This window comes from Myotis yumanensis, unplaced genomic scaffold (genome assembly GCF_028538775.1).
Source record: "Myotis yumanensis isolate MYYU_CA2020_CCGP unplaced genomic scaffold, mMyoYum1.0.hap1 SCAF_2, whole genome shotgun sequence".
Classification (NCBI taxonomy): domain Eukaryota; kingdom Metazoa; phylum Chordata; class Mammalia; order Chiroptera; family Vespertilionidae; genus Myotis; species Myotis yumanensis.
Genome location: NW_027223753.1, coordinates 159396746 through 159420068, shown reverse-complemented (window position 1 = coordinate 159420068; position 23323 = coordinate 159396746). Strand labels below are relative to the sequence as shown.

Below are 23323 nucleotides of genomic sequence, written 5' to 3'. Positions count from 1 at the left end.
AGGAAAAGAACCAATGGAGGCACAGAGCTAACAAAAAACAAAAAATAAAATGGCTATAAGGAAATCTCATACATCAATAATTATCCTAAATATAAAGGGTCTGAATTCACCAATAAAGTGGCAGAGAGTAGCAGACTTGATTAAAAACAGAACTCGACTATATGCTGCCTTCAGGAGGCACATCTATGCTGCAAAGACAAAGGTAGATTCAGAGTGAAGGTGGAAAATGATTCTCCAAGCAAATAATTCTCCACAGAAAAGCAGGTGTAGCCATACTTATATATGACAAAATAGATTTCAAGATAACAAAGGTAATAAGAGACAAAGATGGACATTTTATAATGATAAGGAGGATACTATATCAGAAAAACATAACACTTCTTTTTTTATTGTTGTTAATCCTCACCTGAGGATATTTTTCCATTGATCTTTAGAGAGAGTGGAGGGAGAGAGAGAGAAAGAAACATCGATGTGAGAGAGGGAGACATCGATTGATTGCCTCACGTGCACACCTCAACTGGGGCCAGGGATTGAACCTGCAACCAAGGTAAGTGCCCTTGACCGGGGAATCAAATCCGGAATCCTTCAGTCCGCAGGCCGACTCACTACCCACTGAGAAAAACTTGCCAGGGCAACACTTCTTAATATATATGCATGAAACCAAGGAGCACCAAAATATATAAAACAGCTACTCACAGAATTAAAGGAACAAACAGATCAAAACACAGTTATACTTGGGGACCTTAACACTCCATTGACATCTCTAGACAAATCAACCAAACAAAATAAATAAATACCGGCTTTACATGAAACACTAGATCAAAAGGACATAATTGACATCTATAGAACTTGTCATCCCAGAACATCAGATTATACATTCTTCTCCAGTGCACATGGAACATTTTTAAGATTAGAACATATATTGGGTCACAAAACTAGCATCAACAAATTCAAGAAGATTGAAATTATACCAAACATATTTTCTAACCACAATGCCTTGAAATTAGAAATCAACTGCAAAAAGGAAGTAAAGAAACCCACAAATAGCCCTAGCCAGTTTGGGTCAGTGGATAAGAGAGTCAGCCTGTGGACTGAAGGGTCCCTGGTTCAATTCCAGTCAAGGACGTGTACCTCAGTTGCAGGCTCGATGCTGGCCCTGGTTGAGGTATGTGCAAAGGCAACCAATCCTTGTGTTTCTCTCACATCCATTGTTTCTTTTTCTCTTGTCTCTCCCTCTCCTTTCCACTCTCTCTTAAAATCATGGAGCCCAAGCCAGTTTGGCTCAGTGGATAGAGCGTCAGCCTACGGACCAAAGGGTCCTGAGTTCGATTCTGGTCAAGGGAACGTGCCTTAGTTGCTGGCTTCTCCCTGGCCTAGGCCCTAGTCAGGGCTCTTGCAGAAGGCAACCAATCAATGTGTTTCTTTGACATCGATGTTTCTGTCTCTCCCTCTCTTTTCCACTCTCCCTAAAAATGAATGGGAAAATATGCTTGAGTGAGGATTAACAAAAAAAAGAAAAAGAAACCCACAAATACATGGAGATTAAATAGCATACTATTAAAAAATGAATGGGTCAAAGAAGGAAATAAAAGATGAGATCAAAAGATGTATAGAGACAAATGAGAATGACAGTATAACATACCAAAACTTCTGGGATGCAGTGAAAGCAGTAAAAAGAAGAAAGTTTCTATCATTGCAGGCCTACCTCAAGAGATGAGAAATCCAAAGTAAACAACCTAACATCACATCTTTTTTTTTTTTTTTTTTAAATCCTCACCCAAGGATATTTTTCCATTGATTTTTAGAGAGAGAGGGAAGGAGGAAAGAAATATAGATGTGAGAGAAACACATCATTGGTTCCCTCCTGTATGAGCCCTGGCAGAGCTCGGGCTGGGGAGGAGCCTGCAACTGAGGTACATGCCCTAGACTGGGATCGAACCCAGGACCCTTTTGGTCTGTAGGTCGACGCTTTATCCACTGAGAAAAACTGGCTAGGGCATAACATCACATCTTTTTTTTTTTCCCCAAGATTATTATTCAGATTTATTGTCTTATTTTTTCCAAAGTGTTTTCAAAGTTGCCCACATGATTTCTCACCCACATGATTTCTCATCAACATAAGCAAACTTAAAGCAAATGTTATGAGATTAGTGGTGAAAGAGTTGCAGACTCGTGGCAGTGAGGACCATTCCCAATTCATCGAGGGCCTCAATCACAACCTTGTCAGCAGCAGAACCGAATAGAGCAGCAATATATGCCACATCACTCCTTTTAGCTCTGTCCACATTATCCCTGTAAGGAAAGAAGGCATCCTCACTAACGGACACTTCACTAAGCTTGTCCACCCATTCCTTCTTCTTGGCCGAGGTCAGTAAATCAGGGACTTCTTCAAACAGCACCTTCCACTTTACCAAATCTTCATCCTCGTTGATGGTACCATTAACATACTGATCGATGGCATTGGAGATTTCTGCTCTGTTCACTCTGGTTTTGAACTTTATTGAGAGCACTTGTGGGTGATGCCGAAGCCACCAGAAGTTCGCCTTATCTCCTGCCAGGCGCGTGCACTGGATCCGAGACTGCTGTTCTGCTCCAATGGCAATCACCTGCCCATTCTTGGTGCAGCACACGGAGTTGAACTGAGGGTACTAGGTCAGTGGTCGGCAAACTGCGGCTCGTAAGCCACATGTGGCTCTTTGGCCCCTTGAGTGTGGCTCTTCCACAAAATACCAACTTCTGCGCATGGGCCATGAAGTTTCAATCGCATTGTATGTGCGCGCCCACACGTGGTATTTTGTGGAAGAGCCACACTCAAGGGACCAAAGAGCCGCATGTGGCTCTCGAGCCACAGTTTGCCGACCACTGTACTAGGTGTACCGATTAATGCGGATTTTTTTCAATAGATGGGAGCTACACATATGTTGATATATATGCAATTTGATATGTATGCTGTTTTGTTGCATTGACAACAAGCTTCAAAACTTCATGTCAAATTTTCTGAAGGTGTTAACATCATAGATATTTTTACACTTAAAAATGTCGAATTTCGCCAAAACCAGTTTGGCTCAGTGGATAGAGCTTTGGTCTGCAGACTGAAGGGTCCCAGGTTCGATTCTGGTCAAGGGCATGTACCTTGGTTGCAGGCACATCCCCAGTAGGGGTGTGCAGGAGGCAGCTGAACAATGTTTCTAACTCTCCATCCCTCTCCCTTCCTCTCTGTAAAAATAAATAAATAAATAAATAAATAAATAAATAATAAATAATAAATAATAAATAAATAAATAAATATCGAAGTTCGTGCCAAAAAAGCATTGCGGGAAGATTTAATTCATTATTTTGAAGAAAAGTGCTGCTGAATACTTCGGGAAGCTTATGGTGAACATGCTCCATCTCAGGATACTTGTGAACACTGGTTTAAATGCTTTAAAAGTGATGATTTCAATGTGATAGACAATGTCCAGGTCAACCAAAAAAGTTTGAAGGCCAACAATTGCAAGCATTATTGGATGAATATGCATGTCAAACTCAAAAACAACTTGCAGAAAGATTAAACGTTGCTCAGCAAACAGTTTCTGATTGTTTACAAGCAATGGGAAAGATTTTAAAGGAAGGAAAATGGGTGCCTCATCAACTGAACGAAAGACAAATAGAAAACCGAAACGTCATCAGTAAAATGTTGCTTCAGTGGCACGAAAGAAAGTCTTTTTTGCATTGAATTGTGACTGGCGATGAAAAGTGGATTTATTTTGAGAATCCCAAATGCACAAAATCATGGGTTGATCCAGGTCAACCATCAACATTGACTGCAAGGCCAAATCGCTTCGGAAAGAAGACAATGCTCTGCGTTTGGTGGGATCAGGAAGGTGTGATGTATTATGAGCTTCTAAAACCAGGTGAAACTGTTAATACTGTTCGCTACCGACAACATACAATCATTTGAACCATGCTTTGATTGTGAAATGACCAGAATGTTCCAGAAAACACGGCAAAGTAATTTTGCTTCATGGTCACGCACCATCACACACTTCAAAACCAGTTAAAGACACGTTAAAAGATCTTTCCTGGGAAATATTAACCCACCCGCCGTATTCACCAGACCTTACTCCTTCAGATGACCATTTGTTCCCATTGATGGCACAAGCACTTTCTGAGCAGCACTTCAAAACGTACAAAGAAGTGGAAAATTGGGTCTCTTAATGATTGCCTCAAAACAAGAAAAGTTCTATTGGGACGGTATCCACAAATTACCTGAAAGATGGGGAAATGTGTAGCTAGCGATGGACATTACTTTGAATAAAGCACTTTTGATGTTTCTCTTGAAATTACTGTGTTTTCTTTGATTACAAAATCCTCTATTATTAACTGGTATATCTAGTACTTCCCAGCAATGGTGACCATGATGAGGTCTTATAGCACAGATGCCAGCAAATCTTTTTTCTTGGTAACAACATTGCTAAATAATGACATCATTATTTCTCTTCTGACTTAAACAAAGACCAAAGAGAGTCCGAACTTCATTTATCTGGATTGTAAGATTGGTCCATCTGAAGAACATGGTAGTTCCATTTTTCTTTTTAGAAAGTATTTTCAAAGCTGCTTCTTCATATCCTTGGGGCAGTAATACCATCAGATACCTCTGGAGATTTTGGCAGTAGGGACATCACATAGGGCATCAGATAGCTCAACAAAGTCACCAAATGAAGACATCCTATCAGCCCCTCTTGCTCGTGCATATGAAGTTGCTATGGGTGAGAGGGTTTTATACATGTCATAGACCATGCACACTTTGGAGTTCACTAAGGGGAACTCCAACAGCAGCGTTTGATGGGCTGACGTGCTTGAAAGAGGCAACAGCTGAAAGGCCTAAGGCAGTGATGGCCAACCTTTTGAGCTCAGCGTGTCAGCATTTTGAAAAACCCTAACTTAACTCTGGTGCCGTGTCACATATAGAAATTTTTTGATATTTGCAACCATAGTAAAACAAAGATTTATATTTTTGATATTTATTTTATATATTTAAATGCCATTTAACAAAAATCAACCAAAAAATGAGTTTGCATGTCATCTCTGACACGCGTGTCATAGGTTCGCCATCACTGGCCTAAGGCTTCTTTGAGTTCCTTCACCAGCTGCCAGGCATTCAAAGCGTCACACAAGTTTATAAGTCCAGGGGCTCCATTTAGAGCTGTGATGGGAAGCTTGGGCTAGAGTTCGATAAGAGTTCATTCCGTACCGCAGGGCATCTGAGATATTCCTTTGCTGTTTCCTGAAGTAATCTGAAATTTCTTCATCATATTGTGCCATGTGAGTGAAAGCCTTCAAGGCCAACTGGTGTCTGGTCTCCAAGGAGGTGTCTTTACTGTTGGAGCTCTGCATCTCTGTGGACACGGCAGCATAGTCCTCCGGTTCACACACTACCGTCACTCAAGCGTGGTTTTTAACTGCTGCTCTCAGCATGGTTACTTCACCAATATCAATTTACTCAATAAAATAAGGATAGAAGGAAAGTACCTTAACATAATAAAGGCCATATATGATAAACCCTCAGCTAATATCATACTTAGAGGTGAAAAACTGAAAGCTTTTCTTAAGATCAGGAACAAGACAAGGATGTCCACTTTCATGATTCTTACTCAACAGTGCTGGAAGTCCTAGCCAGAGCAATAAGGCAAGAGAAAGCATCGAAATAGGGAAGGAAGAAGTAAAATTATCACTTTTTGTGGATGATATGATTCTGTATATAGAACACCCTAAAGACTCCACCAAAAAACTATTAGAAACAATAAACAAATAAGTAATTGCAGGATACTAAGTCAGTGTGCAAAAATCCATTGCCTTCCTGTATACTAACAACAAAACTTCAGAAAAAGAAATGCAAAAAATAAATCCTTTTGCAATTGCAACCAAAATAATAAAATACCTAGGAATAAACTTAACAAAGAACATGAAAAGCCTATATATGGAAAATTACAAAGCATTAGTAAAAGATAACAAAATGAAAAAAATAACCTGTGTTCATGGATTAGGAAGGATCAACATCGTTAAAATGGCCATATTACCCAAAGCAATAATATACAAATTTAATGCAATACCCATCAAAATCCCAATGTCATTCTTTGAATAAATAGAAGGAGAAACCATTAGGGGTTTTTTTGTTTTTGTTTTAATATATTTTATTGATTTTTTTACAGAGAGGAAGGGAGAGAGATAGAGAGTTAGAAACATTGATGAGAGAGAAACATCGATCAGCTGCCTCCTGCACATCTCCTACTGGGGATGTGCCCGCAACCCAGGTACATGCCATTGACCAGAATCGAACCTGGGACCTTTCAGTCCGCAGGCCGAAGCTCTATCCACTGGGCCAAACAGGTTTCGGCCATTAGATTTTTATGGAACCATAAAAGACCCCCAATAGCCAAGGCAATCCTGAGAAAAGAACAAAGCTGGAGGTATAATGCTACCTGACTTCAAATTATACTACAGAGCTATGATAATCAAAACAGCATGGTATTCGCAGAGAAACAGACACACAGATCAATGGAACAGAATAGAGAGCCCAGCTATAAAATTACATGTAAATGGACAGATAATTTTCAACAAAGGGGCCAGAAACACAGAATGGAGCAAACATAGTCTTTTCAACAAATGGTGCTGGGAAAACTAGAAAGCCACATGCAAACGAATGAAACTGGATTACATTTTGTCCCTGTATACAAAAATTAATTCAAAATGGACCAAAGACCTAAATATAAGACCTGAAATAATAAGTTACATAGAAGAAAATATAGGCACCAACTTAATGGACCTTAGTCATAGAGAACATTTTATGAACTTTGACACCAAAGGCAAGTGAAGTAAAGGCAAAAATAAATGAATGGAACTATATCAAACTAAAAAACTTCTGTACAGCAAAAGAAACTGACAACAAAACAAAGAGGCAGCCAACCAGATGGGAGATGATATTTGCACACAGTGGCTCCGACAAAGGTTTAATTTCCATAATATATAAAGAAGTCAAAAAACTCAATACCAAACAGTCAAAAAGTGGGCAGAGGACCTGAAAATACACCTCTCCCAAAAAGACATACAATCAGCCAATAGATGTAAGAAAAGTTGTTCAACCTCCCTCGCTGTTAGGGAAATACAAATCAAGACTACAATGATATACCACCTCACACCTGTTAGTGTGGCCATTATCAACAAGACAAGCAATGACAAGTGTTGGAGAGGTTGTGGTGAAAAAAGAACCCTCATCCACTGCTGGTGGGAATGTAACGGTACAAACACTATGGAAAGCAGTCTGGCGATTCCTCAAAAAAAAAGAATAGAGCTACTATAGGACCCAGCAATTTCTCTCCTGGGTATATACCTAGAAAAGTTGAAATCATGTATTTGCAAAGATATATGCACCTCTGTGCTCATTGCAGCATTATTCACAGTGGACAAGACATGGAGACAACCAAAGTGTCCTACAATAGAGGACTAGATAAAGATGATGGGTACATATATACAATGGAATACTACTCAGCCATAAGAAAGGATGAAATAGTGCCATTTGTAATAAAATGGATGGACCTTGAGAACATTATCTTGAGTGAAATAAATCAGTAGGAAAAAGCTAAGAACCACATGATTTCACTCATATGTGGGATATAAAACTGAAACTCGTGAACACAGCAGTATGTTGGTTGCCAGAGGGAAGGAGGGGGCAGAAAAGGGGGTCCTAATAAAGATTTGACTTTGGATGTTGAGCACATGGTGCTGTATGCAGATCTTATAGAAACACACATCTGAAACCTTTATGTTCATGTTGACTAATGTCACTCCAATAAATTTAATTTTAAAAAAATACTATTTTGTTCCTGAATAATGTTGGGCTTTTAGTAAGTTGGTCATTTTTCATTAGTTAGATTTCCTTGGAATAACCAGCTGAATTTATTTCTCTATTCTTTAACAAAATACCTGTGACACCTAAATTATCGAGTACTTGTAAGATCTAAGATAGAGGGTTCAGGCAACTATAATAATTGGTTAGGTACCAAGTAGATTACAAAAATGGGGTTATTTTTCCAAGTGAATGTTTGCCAATAACAGGTTAATCAAAGATAACTTTTGCCCCCTTGTTTGCTTTTGCCTTACCATAAGGCTGTAGGGATGGGACATTTTTGTAAATGACAACTTTGTCCCCAGTTTCCTTACCGTCCAGAGTCTTGTAGATAGTTCATAAAACTTGATGCTTTGTCTTGATATTTTCTCTCCTTTCCTCCCACTCCATCTTTCTGCCTCTTTTACTCTCTTTGTTGCGGTGATGCGTTTCTTCCAGAGGAAAAACAAGAAATCCAGAAAAGGTAGAGTACTTCAGTGCCCCTTCAGTTTTTCTTCTCCAGTTTGATATTTACTAATCCCCAAGTTCATTTGAATTAAGATTCTGTTTTGCTAGCTGCCTCCTGGATTATAATTCTGGTCCCCATCTAAGGCCAGGATCACCATCACCTGAAAAGTTACCAGGTTCACCTAGAAAGCAAGGGAAGAAAGACTTCTCAGAAAAAAAAGGAAATCCAGACAACCAACACTGCAGAGAACAGAGCCTGAGCCCCTAAGCTATCTGCCAAGAGTACCAGAGGAACCCAATGAAGATTCTTACTGCAGTTTATCATTTGAAAAGCTTTGTAGGAAGAGGGAGGTAGGAAAAATTATTTTGTTCATGTGAAAATGTTTCTATCCTGTCTCTGACAATGAGGGTAGTTCCGAGTGCTGAATTTACTCCTCGATCTAGCAGTTCTTAATAGGGGATTGCAGAGGTCCAGTTTCTTAATGCACTAAAGATAAATGGTATAACCTAGGCCTAAAATGAAAAGTCAGAGAAATGGGTACTTCCCCATCTCTACATTCTCCAGTATTCTCTCAGACAGTGCCCTCTCCTGGCTAGCCTGTGCAGATTTTACATCATTTTTTAATTCTGTAATCCTAGAGTTTGTATCCTTAAAACATCTGAAGATGAATGCCTTCAGAAATCTCTAATTTGCTTCTATCTAAATTCTCAGATTCCACCCCTTGCGTAAACTAATAATTAGGCTGAAAGATTGAGAAATTATTTCTCTGGAAGTGACCATCTGATGATTTTAACCTTAGATGTCCAAAGACTCTGAGAAATAATCAACCTATTTACTATATAAAGGTCATCCCCAGCTTTTCTTCTGTGTACATTTAAGCACAACATGGTGTTCTTTCTCCAGTGTGACTAATGGGTAATCTTGACCTCTCTCCCCCTAAAAGCAGGAGGAGCAAGTATATTGAGGGAGACCTTAGGGCCAGGAGGCTTTGTGCTCAAATAATTAGATGTGCTCTGTTAAACTTGGAGGGCACGCCTTCCTCTGTCTTCTTGGATACTCCTACCTGCTTGCTAGAAAGTTGGACAGTGTGTCTTTGGAATGGGGCTTTTGCCATTTCACTTCCAGGAAGAGAATAACATAATGATAATAGCTAAACTCAATAATAAATCCTGTGGACAAATTTCATTCATTCATTCCGTAGATAAAGGACTGAATCCTAGTAAAGGGTCTCTTCACTTCCTTTCTGGCTTTCCTTATCCGGAAATCAGTGAGGTGTCTCAAACTAGGGAGATAAAAACTCCTGCTTTGGGCAGTGCTATCCAGATACTCTCTTACCCTCAAACAAGATGAAAATGGGTGGAATCTAGGATTTAGAAAGCAGACAATACCATTTGACTAAGGGCATCCTGAGTCCAGGCCCAGCATCTGTGTATTGTCCTTTGCAGTGCTAAGAGGTTACATTCTCAAACTTTATAGAAGCTTATAAAAATTTTTAGAAATAAATTGCCTCCTAGCTCCCATCATTAGACACATATTCTCCTTAAGGTCATAAATTTGAAAAAGAAAAACGGTTTAGTTTCCCCATTTCCTGCCTCTCATCCCTTCTAAAGCTTAATGTGAGTAAACTGCAGTAAGCCTTCATCCTCCTACTTCTTTTCCCATCTTCATTGATTCCTCTTCCTTTCTTGAAAGGTTGCTCAGATGACTCAGGCACTGTTCTCCACAGAGTTTTATATCTGGGTTTATTTTTCTGATGTGAGCCTTTCTTTTCACTTGCTCTCCAGGTGAGCCTGGCATTTGCTAGGAACCAGAGTGGACCCAGCAAAGTGGCCAGCAACAGAGTCCTGATCCAAATGGAGAAAGGGAACCAGGCGTACCTCAACCTGGAGTGGGAAACTTGATAGGAGGTCAGAAGTATTTCAGCTTTGGATTTTCATTTTCCTTATTGAAGGAACTGAGCACCGGAAGGTAGAGACTCAGGGAAGAGAGAAAATATCAAATCTTCAGTGTACCCTTCAGATTTCAGCTGTAGCCTTATTTAGCAAGTTCTGGATAGTAAAAAATAATGGAATTACAATTTATAAGCAATTACAGCTGCATGACAGGTTGTTTCCTCGTATGGTGCCATTCTTGTAGCACTAAGAATATAGTAGTTTACAACTACAAACAGGAGTAAAGATGACAGCTATTTTGGCTACCATTTATTATTTTAGGTAGTACTATTTCTTAGATATTTTTTTCATTTCATGTTACTGATTTGTTTTTGAATCACATGGTTACTTAAATTAATTTTCCTTGCCATTTCTATCATAACTTTATGCCATTGTGCTGTGAACTCTGGGCTTTCCCATTTTGCAACTGTTTTTAATGTTAAGTTCTCATCAGGGACCCAACGCCAAAACATTAACCTAAAAAGTGATTGCAGAATCCAGTGAAAGAGAAGTTTTATTACACACATAATACATGGGTATAGCTAATTGCACAAATATAGCTTAATGAGTTTTTATGAGGTAAACGTTAATCAGCACCTAGTGTGATGTGTACGTTTGTGTGTTTTAATGCTTTATTAATGCATGAACATGATTTAGTTTTCGGTGGCTTTCTGGTTATTAGTTATTTGTCTTTTTTTGTCCTAGTAATGGCAGAACTGATTTCTGATTTTCATTCTTATCAAGAGAAACATTGAATCTTTGTGCTCAGAGGTTGTTATTATGTTCTTCTTAGTAATAAACATGACTCTGGTACATTCTTCTTTTGCTGAGATGTCCTAATTTCTAATTTCCATCAATTCATGTTTAGGCTATTTTTCACTTACTCCATATTTTCTTACTCATTGTCACTCTTTTGTTTCTCCAGTTTATTCACTTACATAGCATCTGGAATTCTCTCTCATTTTCTGTGAGACCTTTGGTCATCAGACAAATAGCAGTTTGGACTCTGGCAGCAATTATTATTTTAATTTCTTCTCATTGATACCTTTTTAATATATTCTTTATCTACTCAGATTATTATTACCACTTCTTTTGCAATAAAATCACACCACAGTCTTTTCACTTAGATATTAATTGTTTTATATGCTAATCTTACTCATTATTTACAGACTAGAGGCCCGGTGCACAAAAATTTGTGCACTGGGGCGGGGGTCCCCTAGCCCGGCCTGTGCCCTCTCACAGTCTGGGACCCCTCGGGAGGTAACGACCTGCTGGCTTAGGCCTGCTCCCGGGTGGCAGAGGGCAGGCCCAATCCCTAAGTGCAGCCCCTGGTCAGGCTCAGAGCAGGGCCGATTGGGGAGTTGGGGTGCCGCCCTGTCATGCACAGAGCAGGGCGGATCGGGAGGTTGCACTGCCACTCTCAGTCACTTTCAGGGTAGACTGATTGGGAGGTTGGGGCACCGCACCCTGTTACACTCAAGGCAGGGTCGATGGGGAGGTTGCGGCGCCACCCCCTGTCTCGCACAGAGCAGGGCCGATCAGGGGGTTGGGGTGCTGCCCCCTGTCACTCACAGAGCAGGGCCAATCAGGGGGTTGGGGCGCTGCTCCCTGTCACTCACAGAGCAGGGCCCATCAGGGGGGTTGGGGCGCTGCCCCCTGTCACTCACAGAGCAGGGCCCATCAGGGGGTTGAGGAGCTCCCCCCTGTCACTCAGAGTAGGGCCGATAGGGGAGCTGGGGCACCGCCTCCTGTCACACACAGAGCAGGGAAGATCAGGGGGTTGGGGCGCTGCACCCTGTCACACTCAGGGCAGGGCCAATGGGGAGGTTATGGCTCTACCCTGTCACACACAGAGCAGGGCCCGTGGGGGCAGGGGGTTGGGGCACTGCACCTTGTCACACACAGAGCAGGGCCGATCAGGGGGTTGGTGCGCCGCACCCTGTCAAACACAGAGCCGCAGGGCAATCAGGGGATTGGGGAGCTCCCCCCTATCAGGCACAGAGCAGGGCCCGTGGGGGGGGGCGGTGTTGAGGCGCCGCACCCTGTCACACACAGAGCAGGGCCAATCAGGGGGTTGGTGCGCTGCACCTTGTCAAACACAGAGCCGCAGGGCGATCGGGGGATTGGGGAGCTCCCCCATATCAGGCACAGAGCAGGGCTGATCAGGGGGTTTGGGCGCTGCCCCCTGTCACGCTGATCCCGGTGCCGGGAGCCTCGCTGCTCCGCTGATCCCGGTGCCGGGAGCCTCGCTGCTCCGCTGATCCCGGTGCCGGGAGCCTTGCTACTCCGCTGATCCCGGTGCCAGGAGGCATATTACCCTTTTACTGTATAGAATAGAGGCCTGGTGCACGGGTAGGGGCCGGCTGGTTTGCCCTGAAGGGTGTCCTGGATCAGGGTGGGGGTCCCCACTGGGGTGCCTGGCCAGGCTGGCTGAGGGACTGAGGGCTGTTTTCCCGCTGGCAGTTGACTAAAAGCTCCCAACCGCTCCTTGTTTTCTTTTTTTTTTTTTTTTTTTTATTCTGGGCCAGCTTTAGCTCTGAGGCCTCGCTGCTGAAAACATGGATACAATGTTGCGGTCCAGGGCTGACTGAAAGCCAGTTTTGTTTAGCTTCTTATTTGCAACATAGTAATAGTTGCTTAGAGTTGCAGTTGAGAGGCCGGAAAGTGAGGCGGGGAACGTTGGAGTCTGCAGTCCCTGGAGGAAGCAAACCTCCCTGCTCGCTTCAGTGCATGGCTGCCGGCCGCCATCTTGGCTGACAGTTAATTTGCATAAGGATACGCTGATTAGCCAATGGGAAGGGTAGCGGTCGTACGCCAATTACCATGTTTCTCTTTTATTAGTGTAGATTGCTTTGCCTCACAGTTTCCATTTCTTTGATGTGGCCTCTCCATAAATGACAACTCTTTGTTGAACTTTGAGCCTGTCTTTTAGTAGGAAAGTTACATGTCTGTCTTACTAATTAATTTTCCTAGTAAGCAAAAGAAACTGCATTTTAGGTGAACTGTATTTTCATTTTAGTATCCACTAAACAATCTGACATATTATTTGACATTTCTGGCCCTAGATACCAAAACCACAGTTGAAATATTCCTGTCAGTGTTACAGGTATACTTCAGAGAGAAAACTGAAAGGAAACCAGAGAGGCTGGCTACAAGTATTAGAATAGGAGACTAAAATCTAGTTTTCTTTTTTCTTTTTTTTTTTTTTAAATTAAATCTTTATTGTTCAGATTACATTTGTTCCTCTTCCCCCCCCCCCATAACTCCCCTCCTTCCAGTTCCCGCCCCACCCTCCGCCCTCACTCCCCACCCACTGTCCTCATCCATAGGTGCACGATTTTTGTCCAGTCTCTTCCCGCATCTCCCATTCCCCTTTCCCCCCCAAGAATAGTCAGTCCGTTCCCTTTCTATGTCCCTGATTCATTATAATCACCAGTTCATTCTGTACATCAGATTATTTATTCACTTGATTCTTAGATTCACTTGTTGATAGATGCATGTTTGTTGTTCACTATTTGTATCTTTACCTTTTTCTTCTTCCTCTTCTTAAAGGATACCTTTCAGCATTTCGTATAATACTGGTTTAGTGGTGATGAACTCCTTTAGCTTTTCCTTATCTGTGAAGCTCTTTATCTGACCTTCAATTCTGAATGATAGCTTTGCTGGATAAAGTAATCTTGGTTGTAGGTTCTTGGTATTCAGCACTTTGAATATTTCTTGCCATTCCCTTCTGGCCTGCAAAGTTGCTGTTGAGAAATCAGCTGACAGTCGTATGGGTACTCCCTTGTAGGTAACTGACTGTCTTTCTCTTGCTGCTTTTAAGATTCTCTCTTTGTCTTTTGCTCTTGGCATTTTAATGATGATGTGTCTTGGTGTGGTCCTCTTTGGATTCCTTTTGTTTGGGGTTCTCTGCGCTTCTTGGACCTGTAAGTCCATTTCTTTCACCAGGTGGGGGAAGTTCTCTGCCATTATTTCTTCAAATAGGTTTTCAATATCTTGCTGTCTCTCATCTTCTGGCACTCCTATTATTCTGATGTTGGTACGCTTGTAGCTGTCCCAGAGGCTCCTTACACTATCTTCGTATTTTCGGATTCTTTTTTCATTTTGCTTTTCCAGTTGGGTGTTTTTTGCTTCTTCGCATTTCAAATCTTTGGTTTGATTCTTGTGCTCCTCTGGTCTGCTATTGGGTATAATATTCTTTATTTCAGACCATGTATGCTTACTTTCTAGTTTCTTTATCATAGCATCGAGGGTCTCATTAGTTTTCATGAGGCTCTGCTCAAGTTTATTGCAAGCCCTCAAAATTGCGATTTTTAGCTCCATATCCTCCATTTCTGTCATGTTTTTTTGTCTCCGCATCTTTTATGCTTTCTTGGTGCACCCCCTTGTGGTCTTTGTGCACAGTCTTGTTCTAGTTAAGCCTTAATTGTTGTGCACAGTCTTGTTCTAGTTAAGCCTTAATTGTTGTAGTTAATACTAGAGGGATTTGACCACCAGGTCGACTGGCTGTGAGAATCAGCTGTGTGGAAAACTTCTGTCCTCTGGGGAGGTGCTAATCTAGCCTTTGCCTGAGGCGATCCGGCAAATGGCTCTGCGCAGGGCTTGGGCGGGGTGAGATCAACAGGGCGGGCGGAGGGAGCAGCTATGGCTGCTCTCAGTCCGTCCCCAGGGGCTCCGCCTCTCTGTCCCAGCAACCGCTGCAAACCTCGGAGGGACCGTAGCCAGACAGTCCCGCTTCTCCCGTTTGAGTCTGGGTCCCTAGAGACTCACCCGGATCTGTAGCCCAGAGTCTGAGACTCCCTCCTGATTGAAAACAACAACCGCGCCCTCAGCCACCAGCCCGCTTTGCGCGCGCACCACCGTACCTTTAAATTTTCCACACTGCACCTCCTCTGAGCCTCGTAATGCTGTTGTTTTTCCTTCTAGTTGAAGAGTCTCTCCTCAGCCAGCCTTCCTGTGGTTCTGGTTGATGTCCGTTCCGTCTTTTAGTTGTATTTTTGAAGTGGTTGTTTGCGGCAGCAGTCTCCGGTGTTTACCTATGCCGCCATCTTCAATTCTCTCCAAAAATCTAGTTTTCTTTGGCTGTGTAACATTACTCAAGTCATTAGTTAGATTGTTGGATCTTTTTCCAATAATTTCCTTATTCGTAAACTAGAAGGGCCAGACTTCTCTGGGTTGCTGTGAGAAACATCTGAGAATATGTGACTAATGCTTTGAAAATATAAAGTGGTCTATAAATGTAAAGTTTAATTCAGACAGATTTGGGCTTGAGCATTAGTTTCAGTAGTGATTTAAATATAGGGGGTTATTTGATGTGTTTGGTTTTTTAAATCCTCACTTGATTTTTAAAAAATATATATATATTGTTACTGGTTTCAGAGAGGAAGGAAAAGGGAGAGAGAGATAGAAACATCAGTGATGAAAGAGAGTCATTGATTGGCTGCCTCCTGCACACCCCACACTGGGGATCAAGCCTGCAACCTGGGCATGTGCCCTGCCTGGGAATCGAACCATGATCTCATGGTTTATAGGTTGATGCTTAACCACTGAGCTACGCCTGCTGGGCCCGAGGACATTTTTATTTATTTTTTAGAGAGAAAAGAGAAACATCAATCGGTTCCCTCTCATAAGTGCCTGGACTGGGGATTAAGCCTGCAACCTTTTTGGTGTATAGGACGACACTTAGCCAACTGAGCCACCTGACTGGCTGGGCTAATGGGTTTTTGTGATGATTCAGTGTTTAAAAGTCTGTTGAACTTCTCTCATAATAAAAAGTTAACAGACAGAAAGGGTGTTCCTAGTCCGGTACTCATTGCTGTTGTATTATCAGTGTTCACTGTAGCTACCAAACCACTTTATCTCACTTGTGGATGTCACATTTATAGGTTTCTTTGAACGTCCTCTTCTTTAAACATCTTCTCCTATGAATTTGCTATCATTCATATGTGGTTTTGAACTGTGCTAACTAGATTTCTTCCATCTTCTCTCACCTCTTATGATTTATGTGGGTTTTTTTTTATATGACAACTGCCTTTCAGTCTACCCGAAAGCTTAGAAGAGTCATAGCTCCTTTTTTAAAATTGATCTTTTTTTAAAATATATTTTTATTGATTTCAGAGAGGAAGGGAGAGGGAGAGAGAAATAGAAACATCAATGATGAGAGAGAATCATTGATTGGCTGCCTCCTCCATGCCCCAAACTGGGAATCAAGCCCACAAATCTGGGCATGTGCCCTTGATGGGAATCGAACCAAGAACCCTTCAGTCCACAGGTCAGCGCTTTATCCACTGAGCCAAACCGGCTAGGGCTTTAATTGATCTTTCATTCAAGGGGCATACCACTGAATTTTTTTCTGCATATGAGCTTTGTTAAAGGATGATTAAAAGACAGAACAGGAGAAAGAATCAAAAACTAAGAACTCAACTATAATAGAACTGTAAGAGTTCATTTTTGGATTTTAATAGCTAATTCCTAGATTTCTTTATAATAGGCTCTAGTCAAGTTATTATAGGAGGGGTGAGATTAGTAATATGCAATAATTTTCATTGACCATAATTTTCTTAAGAATCTCTGTTTAGAAGGCAGAGGGAGGGGGAAGGGGCCGGGGCCAGGCTGCAAAAAAGAAGAAAAAAAAAAAGAATCTCTGTTTACCAGTTTATTAATCTTTAAGAATGTTATTTAAAATATATATATATTTTTTTATTTCAGAGAGGAAGGGAGAAGGAGAGAGAGATAGAAATCTCATTGATTGGCTGCCTCCTGCATGCCCCCTACTAGGGATCGAGCCTATAACCTGGGCATGTGCCCTTGATCGGAACCGAACCCAGGACCCTTTAGTCCATAGGCTGGTGCTCTATCCCCTGAGCCAGACCGGCTAGGGCTAAGAATGTTCTTTTCAATCTTACCTCTGTGCCTTCGTGTGGAGCCTTCTCATTTATTGGAAGCTGTTATGCTCTGAAGTACCCATTTCTATTAATTATATGCCTATTAACTTATTTTGGCCTACTTATCATTTAAAGCAGCAGTTGCCAACCAGTGGTCCGCAGACCACTGGTGTTCCATGAGGTCCGAAAGATTGGTGACCGCTGGTTTAAGGAAACCTTTGGAGCAGCGGTCGCCAACTGGTGGCCCCATGGACCACTGGTGGTCATGAGGTCTAAAAGGTTGGCAACCGCTGATTTAAAACATCTTTTGCCTTTTTCACTCTACCTGTATTTTATACATTTTATATTAACATCCTCTCCCCATTTCAATTTTCCTGTCCTATGGAAATTATTTAATTAGTTTTTATTAGGTAATTTATATGGTTTGAGGCCAAAAGGTACAGGTTTTACAGTGAGAAGTATTTTTTCTTCCCATCTTTGTTCCCTAATCACCCTGACCTCTCAGTGTAGATAACAAGTATTTACAGTTACTGGTGACTCCTTCCAGAGATACTCTGTACAATAAGTAAATTAATGCATACATTCCCTCTTAACCCTTTTGAAAATATATTATGGTATCATATTAATGTATGCTGTTTTTCATTTTTTTAAAAATTCACAATTTGGAAGATCATTCCATGTCAGCATATAATTTGGAAGATCATTCCATGTCAGCCATCATTTTTTTATGGTCTCTTGTCAGCTCTGCCTTGATCTGAAATTTTAGACACCCGAATGGTCTTCTGGGCTGCTGAGGTATTTCTTCTGGGAATTCTTCTTTTTAAAATTAATATAGTATTTACCCGACAGGTTATATACAAATAATCTCAGGTTTTTTTTCTTCATGTATAGAAAACCTAATTGTTATAATTAAACATGCTATTAAAATCTTAATATAATGAAATTATTTTTATCTTTATAGTTTGAATCAGCTTGGGTATTGACAAATATTGCTTCAGGAAATTCTCATCAGACCCGGATTGTAATTCAGGCAGGAGCTGTGCCTATCTTCATAGAGTTGCTCAGCTCAGAGTTTGAAGATGTCCAGGAGCAGGTAAAAAAATGAAACAGATAAAGAGAAGTAGGTGAAAGAATACAATTTTCTTATATTTAGGGCCTCAGTTTTACCACTTGGCCATGACAATCTATGGTTCATTACAGGGAACATTCTAGAAATCTAAATTTACCAAAATAAAAAATTTCATAGTGAATATAGGTAGAATTTCTCCTAGAAACAAAACCATTTTCCTCCTAATCCTGAATTTCTTTATCCATACACACACACACACACACACACACACACACACATACACTTTTTAGATCACTTATTGAACTTTTTTTATAGTAATCTAGTGTTGATTGAAATAACAGGTCTTTGCCATTTTTGTGCACAAAAGACCTAGGAAACATGAATTTTTTTATTACTGCCAACTTTATCAAATTCATAAATATAAAAAACTAAATGAGAATGATTTTCTTCTGCAGTTTTATTGAGGTATAATTGACATAATAAACTGCATATATTTAAATACGTTTTGACATATATGTGTGTGTTTGTGTGTGTGTGTGTGTGTGTGTGTGTATCCATGAAACCATTATGATAATCAAGAAAGTTGATATATCCATCACCTGTCCAAAAGTTTTCTGTATTTCAGTTGTTCTTAAATTTTGGTTTACTGTTTTCTTTTGCAAGCAAGCTTAAAATACATTTTTAACCAGCTGAGTAAGCCATAGACATCACTGCTTTATACCAAGAGCTGTGTGGAATGTTACTTAGGGGTGGGTTCCTGTAAGGTAAAGAATACATGTAAGAACTGTCTCCTTTCTTTACAAAGTTTACCACCTTGAGTGTTCACGTGCACACTTTCATAATATTACTAGAAGCCCGTTGCACAAAGATTCGTGCAATAGGCATTCCTTCCCCTGGCTACTGGCACTGGTTTTCCTCGGGCACCCGGGACCCAGGTCTTTGGTCCGGCTGCAGTGGAGAAGCCAAGCCTCTTCAGTCTTCACTCTGGCTGGAGCCTTCAGTCTTCACTCTGTGCCTGTGTATGCAAATTAACCACCATCTTTGTTGGGTTAATTTGCATAGTTGCTCTGATTGGCAGGTGGGTGTAGTGGAGTGACACCAATTTGCATGTTTCTCTTTTATTAGTGTAGATTGATCTTCTTTCCCCAATTCCACAACTATTTCATCTGACTCCTTGATGTATAATATATGTAGATTACCTACAGTATAATTTTGTAGAGTTACTGTGATTTGTTGACTTTTAAAAAAAGAATTATAAGAGAATAAAAATATACAACCTGTCATTAATGAATGATTTTTCACAGGCAGTCTGGGCTCTTGGCAACATTGCTGGAGATAGTACCATGTGCAGGGACTATGTCTTAGACTGCAACATTCTTCCCCCTCTTTTGCAGTAAGTTTCTTTTTCTTTAAGTAATAAAAATATGGGATGTTCTTCAGAATGCTAATGCATCTTTGGAAATCATTTTGGATTTTTCTGTGATTTTTGTTGTTGTTGTCTAGACATTTACTGACTTATTCAGATAATTTCTTCAGGTATCTGAAGAAATTCCAGTCCCAAAATTCTGAATTATTTGGTTAGAATTAAGCTATAGGTCTGGAAAAAATGGTTTAGTATTTATATTATGCCATCACAAAATTAATATTCATTATATTGTTTACCATTGTATCATCATACTTATAGGTTATTTTCAAAGCAAAACCGCCTGACTATGACCCGGAATGCTGTGTGGGCTTTGTCTAATCTCTGTAGAGGGAAAAGTCCACCTCCAGAATTTGCAAAGGTAAGGATTATACTTGTGGGAAATTGGCAGAAAAATTACAATTAAAAGAGTGAGCAGCCAATATTAGTATGAAAGGAAAGAAATAATAAAATTTTAAAACTATAAGTTTTATCAAAAAAGTATCTGTTTCTAGAGAAATGGTTTTTTTGTTTGTTTTTGTTTTAATTTGGGATAAGTTTTCACTGCCTGTAAAAAGCTCTGAATTAATCCTTAAACCTAGCATTTTTTGTTCATAACAAAGTATCTAAAATACAGAATTTCCTATCTTAACACTTGTGGAAGTTCCTTTACCTCTTTGGTCTGTAATGAGTGTGTTTTGACAAGGAATCTCTCAGAATTGGTGTATATTAAACTTTGCTCTCTGAAATTATTTTCCTTGGGCTCTCACTGCCTCATTAAACTAAACTACAAGGCCACCGACAGCTTTCCAAAGATGGACATGCCACTTGACCACTTACTACTCCATCTCTAGAAGTACTGCTAGTCATTCCAGAAGTCAACAAGTGTGTGTCTGGTTGCTTTCTGGAGTTTCTCACCTCACTTCTTCGTTTTATTCTGTGAATTTTATAATCATACCATCCTCCCTTTGCAGGTTTCCCCCTGTCTGAATGTGCTTTCCTGGTTGCTATTTGTCAGTGACACTGATGTACTGGCTGATGCCTGCTGGGCCCTCTCGTATCTATCTGATGGACCTAATGATAAAATTCAAGCAGTTATTGATGCAGGGGTGTGTAGAAGACTTGTGGAGTTGCTGATGTAAGTTATCTTGAAGGAAGTGTATCTGCTTTTTTTCTGTCCCAATATTAATTGCTGAACTCAAATATTCATTATATTGACTTACTGTGCTTTGGGCTTCTGTGTTTTGTAATTGTTTATATTGATGTCAAGTTTGTTTGTTTGTTTGTTTTGAGACTTATAAAGAACCTCTCACTTTTCTGCTGTTATCATTCCTTCCGGAACATTTAATAAACTGTTGTATGTAATTTCAGCTCATGTACACTGTATAGTGAAAGGCAAATTGCCACTAAAAATAGTCATTCCTTATCTTTCTGTCTGCTTTAGAGCTTATTCTAGACTGGTGTCATCCTTTGAATTTTAATTTGCTAAATCTCTTTGTGATGCCTTTGATTTATGGAGTGGAAGATTTACTGACGACATAAATAAAGACTGTATTACTCAAATTTTTAGATAATAAAGAAAAAAGTTAGAGTGATAAAATAATGGGGAAATAATACACAATTATAAACCGCATGAAATTTTAATTCAAGTAAGTACAAAGTCAATGCAAGGAGACACTGCTCCAAACATGACACATGAAATGAATTAGATCAGTGTAATGTACACAATGCCAAACTCTGGGATTATAGCTGGTTGCAGAGTGGGTGCAGATCAGCAGCAAAATGCTATTGTGAATTAAAAGCAATCTGATGCTCTAGGGGTCAGAAGTACAGCATTTAAAATCTGGGAAGTAATCTGTTGTACTCTTTAGTCATTAGATTACATATGTATCTTAACCATTTCTTTTTAATCATCCAATCTTTTTTTTGTTTGTTTGTTTGTTTTTGGTTTTGTTTTATATATATCTTATTGGTTTTTCACAGAGAAGAAGGGAGAGGGATAGAGAGTTAGAAACATCGATGAGAGGGATCGATCAGCTGCCTCCTGCACGCTCCCCACTGGGGATGTGCCCGAAACCAAGGTACATGCCCCTGGCCGGAATCGAACCTGGGACCTTTCAGCCCACAGGCCGACGCTCTATCCACTGAGCCAAACCGGTTCGGCAATCATCCAATCTTAAATGAGGGAACTGTCATAGTTTTGAGAAGAGTGATCAATCTTATTAAAAGGGAGAAAAAATATGATTTTGAAGGAAAATTAAAGGATATTAACTTACTTAGCCTGAAATAAAGATTTAATATTTGTTTTCAATTATATAAAACTTGTGTGGAAGGGTATGTCAGGAGTGGTGTAGAGAGGAAATGAAGACTATGACAAACAATGAGAGGGAAAACTTCGATTCCCAGTGATGGGATACCTGGGAAATATTATTAGGAAAGATTTGTAGTTTCTTATCCAAAAATACTAAATAAACGGAGAATCAGCTTTTCTAGGGGACAGCAAACATTCTGTCATCATGATAGGGTTCCCTTAATAACCACCATCAGTACCTTTCTATCACATGTTACTTAGTTTGTATTTCAGCCCTAAGGAAAAGAAACTAAGGATAGAATTGTTAGAAATAACATTTCTTTTTATGGTTGCAGGCATAATGATTACAAAGTGGTTTCTCCTGCTTTGCGGGCCGTGGGAAACATTGTCACAGGGGATGATATTCAGACACAGGTATGAATATGTGACAACTGTTTTTTTCCTTCAAAAATAGTACATTGAACTCCATGATTAAGTTTGTATTATACTATTAAATTCCATATTTTGGGAGAAAATTAATACTTTGTTTCATTAATGTTTGTTAAAAATTAGGCAAGTAAAACAAACAAAAAATTAGGCAACTACTGTCACTACCTTCGTTATCTCTGTTTTGACGTGGTGCTTGTAGAAATTTTGGGTCCCCTGTGATTTAACTTAACCTTTGGTCAGGCAGGTTTCTTTCCTACTACTCCTACTTGAAATGGTCTTGTGAGCATATGAAGCTTTCAGTAGCATCTTTTCTCTATCTCTGTCATCTTTATCTCATCATCTCTGATAATTTTCTTCTTTGTACATCGTTAGTAAGTCTCCTGTGTCAGGAGGATTCTTCCCTCCTAGCTCCTCATGTCACTCCATTCAACTTCTATATCCAGATCCATTACTCACAGTGGATTGGCTAGCCATTTTCCTTCTTGATCTCTCAGGTATATTGGCACATTGCTGTCATCTTTAAATTATCTTTTTAAGCTGTTGTGGTGTTGAAGTATTTTGGTCTCCTGACTCATTGATTATTTCCCTTTAGTGAGCTCTTTTTTCTGTTTCTTCTTTTTTGTGGGAATTCTCCAGGAGATAATCCTTCAGCCTCATTCACTGATCTTTTTATAAATTCAGCCATCACTTTGAGCATTAGGTTTTAGCCTTACCTTGCTTTTTCTTAACCACCATTTACTTTCAACAGACATTTAATGTCTTCACTTTTCTAATCTTTAAAATTAAGGAAGATTGAGTTTGTTCTCAGAGGTGTCTTCAAACTCTCATATGTTCTTTAAATATATTTATCCACTAAGGAACTCATTGTTTTCCCTTATATATTTGGGCCTCTGCTTATTTATGTTCCCCGTTTCAGTGAATGGCACCGACAGTTACCTGAGGCAAAAACCTGGACATCAGTTTG

The 23323-nt window shown here is 40.1% G+C and overlaps 2 protein-coding genes across 2 annotated transcripts in view; one reads left to right on the top strand and one right to left on the bottom strand.

The window, feature by feature from the left end:
• Positions 1–23323, top strand: part of KPNA1 (karyopherin subunit alpha 1) — a 101239-nt gene that overhangs the window by 54248 nt on the left and 23668 nt on the right. Inside the window, exons 6-10 of the mRNA XM_070406314.1 lie at positions 18110–18241; positions 19522–19610; positions 19902–20001; positions 20594–20757; positions 22266–22344. Coding sequence (XP_070262415.1) covers positions 18110–18241; positions 19522–19610; positions 19902–20001; positions 20594–20757; positions 22266–22344 — 564 coding nt within the window. The remainder of the gene's footprint in view (positions 1–18109; positions 18242–19521; positions 19611–19901; positions 20002–20593; positions 20758–22265; positions 22345–23323) is intronic.
• LOC139004439 (bifunctional purine biosynthesis protein ATIC-like) lies at positions 2148–5376 on the bottom strand. Its single transcript, XM_070407336.1, has 3 exons — positions 5234–5376; positions 4514–4634; positions 2148–2648 (listed from the first exon to the last, which is right to left on the bottom strand). Exons 1-3 carry the CDS (start codon positions 5374–5376, stop codon positions 2148–2150), a joined length of 765 nt encoding a protein of 254 aa, XP_070263437.1.